This window comes from Silene latifolia, chromosome X (genome assembly GCF_048544455.1).
Source record: "Silene latifolia isolate original U9 population chromosome X, ASM4854445v1, whole genome shotgun sequence".
Classification (NCBI taxonomy): domain Eukaryota; kingdom Viridiplantae; phylum Streptophyta; class Magnoliopsida; order Caryophyllales; family Caryophyllaceae; genus Silene; species Silene latifolia.
Window position 1 is genome coordinate 317,326,452 of NC_133537.1, and position 2,530 is coordinate 317,328,981.

Genomic DNA, 2,530 nt, shown 5'->3' on the forward strand with positions numbered 1-2,530 from the left:
CTTAACTGGAAAAAAAGTGATAGTTTAGGTCCTTAACTTACCCTTATCTCCTTTTAATACTAACTAGTTTGAAATTTGAATTTTTATCTACGGAAAGCAAAATTCATAAGTAAATTACAATAATGCCCCGGGTGTCGCTCAATTTGAGTAACACCCGGTGTCGCCATATCATTTTCCTTTGTTGAAAGGCACATCCCTTGATCGTTAAAATATTTCACTCTCCGTCTCAATTATTTACGGACTGCCATAATTGCAGAATATCAACAATCAACAATAAACGGACTGCCATGATTGCAGAATATCATATTAATCATGCTCTTCCACTAATTCGCTACCCAATGGTGGATAACTAATTTGAGTTTTTTGGAATTTGGGTTGGGACATGCTGAAATACACGAAAACTTTGAGAGACACGGTCTCATGAAATTATTTGAACAAATGGCAAAGAATTCGAAACAAAGACTGCAAATTGAATCTGCAATAATAGAAGTTCAAAACAGCAGAATTAAACTAAAATTATATCATAATTATTCCTCAAGGTACTAATTACATGAATCAGTCATGGACTGCAAGCAAATCATACTCAGGCCTAGAAATAGCAGCATCCATAACACCCTCTGGACTGAATTCTCCAAGCTCCTTGAAGAACAATGTCAGCAAATTCTTCGAAAACCCGCTAACAGAAGCAACACCAGGTTGATCACATTTGACAGCAATTCCCATACCTGCAGTGTTCTTCACATTCCAAAACACAATTTCAGGGACTTTATGGTACCCTTTATCAAGAAACTTCCTTTGTATCTCACCATACTCTTCCTCTCTAAACTGCCCTGCCTCCATCTCAGTAAACACAAACAGCCTCCTTACCATCTGTTCTTCACTCAAATTCTTTTCAACAGCGAATTCCAATAAACTGTCAAACACTTCCTGCAAATCAATTTTACCAGTACTGAACGTTGCCTTCACAGATTCAACCTTAGAGTCGAGCTTTTCCCCATTAATCTCTACCACTCCGTCATAAGTTGAGACCGTCTTGCCCTTCCATGGGTCTAAGGTCAACTCCGACACCAAAAGCACAAGCGCGATGCAAACATCAGAGATCCAACTATCACACACAGCAACACAATTAATTAATGTCCCTTGATTGGACAAATCATCAACCATCCTCTTCCATTGCAACTCCAAAACATTATCTAATTTCAAATTTCCTTCATCAACCCCAGCAATCAACTCATGGGGAAGCAACGCCCCTGCAGCAATCATCGATTCCCCGTCTCTAACCTCCTCTAAATACTCCTCAAAACCATTCACATCACGCTTAAGAAAAACCTTCTTCCCCAAATGCATTGCCAAAGACGGTACCTTTTCATAAGGTATGTCCCTCCATCTTTTAGCACACATAAACACCTCAGGCACCTCAAGTGCTTTCCTCAGCGGAACCAAAACCTCCTTCCTCAACCGGGTCCTAACCCTATAAGCGTAATAGGCCTCCTCGAGTCCTTGATACTCAAGGTACACCTCCCTAGGGAACACCTTCTTCGCAATCGTCTCGCAAATCAACAACGACTCATCATAAGACGAATCAAGAGACGGACACCACTTGGCCGCCAAACTAATCTTACCCTCATCACCTTGTCCCAACAAAGCCACATCCTTTCGCAAATAATCAGCGAAAACATCACAAATACAATCAAACAAATACTTATACTCAGGATCATGAGTATACCTATCAACAGCTTTCTTAGCTTTAGCAGCCTTCTTTTCCGCTTTCGCCGCTTTCCTCTTCTTATCATCCAACTCACTCAACTTCGTCTTCGAACCCCATCGCTTCGCAAAGAAGTTCGGCTTCTCCAACTCCCATGCATCCTTCATCCTTTTCCTCACGTCGAGTCCCTCGAGTATACGGAACAGGATCTCCAACAGATCCTTCAACGACCCGAATGACGCGACCCGACCGACATTATTTGCTAGGGTTTTAGGGTGGTTTTGGTGGAGCCAAAGGGCAGAAGCGTAAAATCCTTCTTTATCGTTTTTCCCTGTACCCCTGACACCGCGTAGATTGCAGATTAATTTAAGGGTTTTAAGAGGGTTGTTTTGGTAGGCGAATTGTAACCGTTCGATTAGTTCTTGTGGTGGGGTTTCCGATGCCACGTGGAAGAAATCTAGGCATGGGTTTCCGGTTGAGATGTATGATGATGGTGTGGTGGTTTTGATTGACGGGTGAGATTCGTTTGTGGTGGTGGTGGTGGTGGCGTGTTGTGGTGGGCCTAGTAAACTTGGAGCCATGGTTAATGACGGAGGTTTAAGAGCAGATTAAGGAAGGTAATTATGAAATATGGAGAATTACGATGATGGAGAGGTTGAATTGTGGGAGGAATTGAAGGAGGGTTGAATTGTTTTTATAGGAAGGAGTTAAAAGAGGGAAGTAGTTTACGTGATGGCCAAGGAGTAGGTATTGTGCAGGCTTCACGTTTGAGAAGGAGTCGTTAATTGTAGGGTTTTTGAGGTATTGAGCACTTGAATGATAGTC

The 2,530-nt window shown here is 42.1% G+C and overlaps 1 protein-coding gene across 1 annotated transcript; it reads right to left on the reverse strand.

Annotated features, from left to right (window-relative positions):
- Positions 1-555: 555 nt before the first annotated feature.
- Positions 556-2,286, reverse strand: LOC141620605 (uncharacterized). The gene has a single exon (XM_074437432.1). It carries the CDS (start codon positions 2,284-2,286, stop codon positions 556-558), a length of 1,731 nt encoding a protein of 576 aa, XP_074293533.1.
- Between the last annotated feature and the right edge of the window lie 244 nt (positions 2,287-2,530).

What these genes read in the sequence shown, in the direction of transcription:
- LOC141620605 (XM_074437432.1), bottom strand. Translation starts at nt 2,286, where the DNA reads ATGGCTCCAAGTTTACTAGGCCCACCACAACACGCCACCACCACCACC.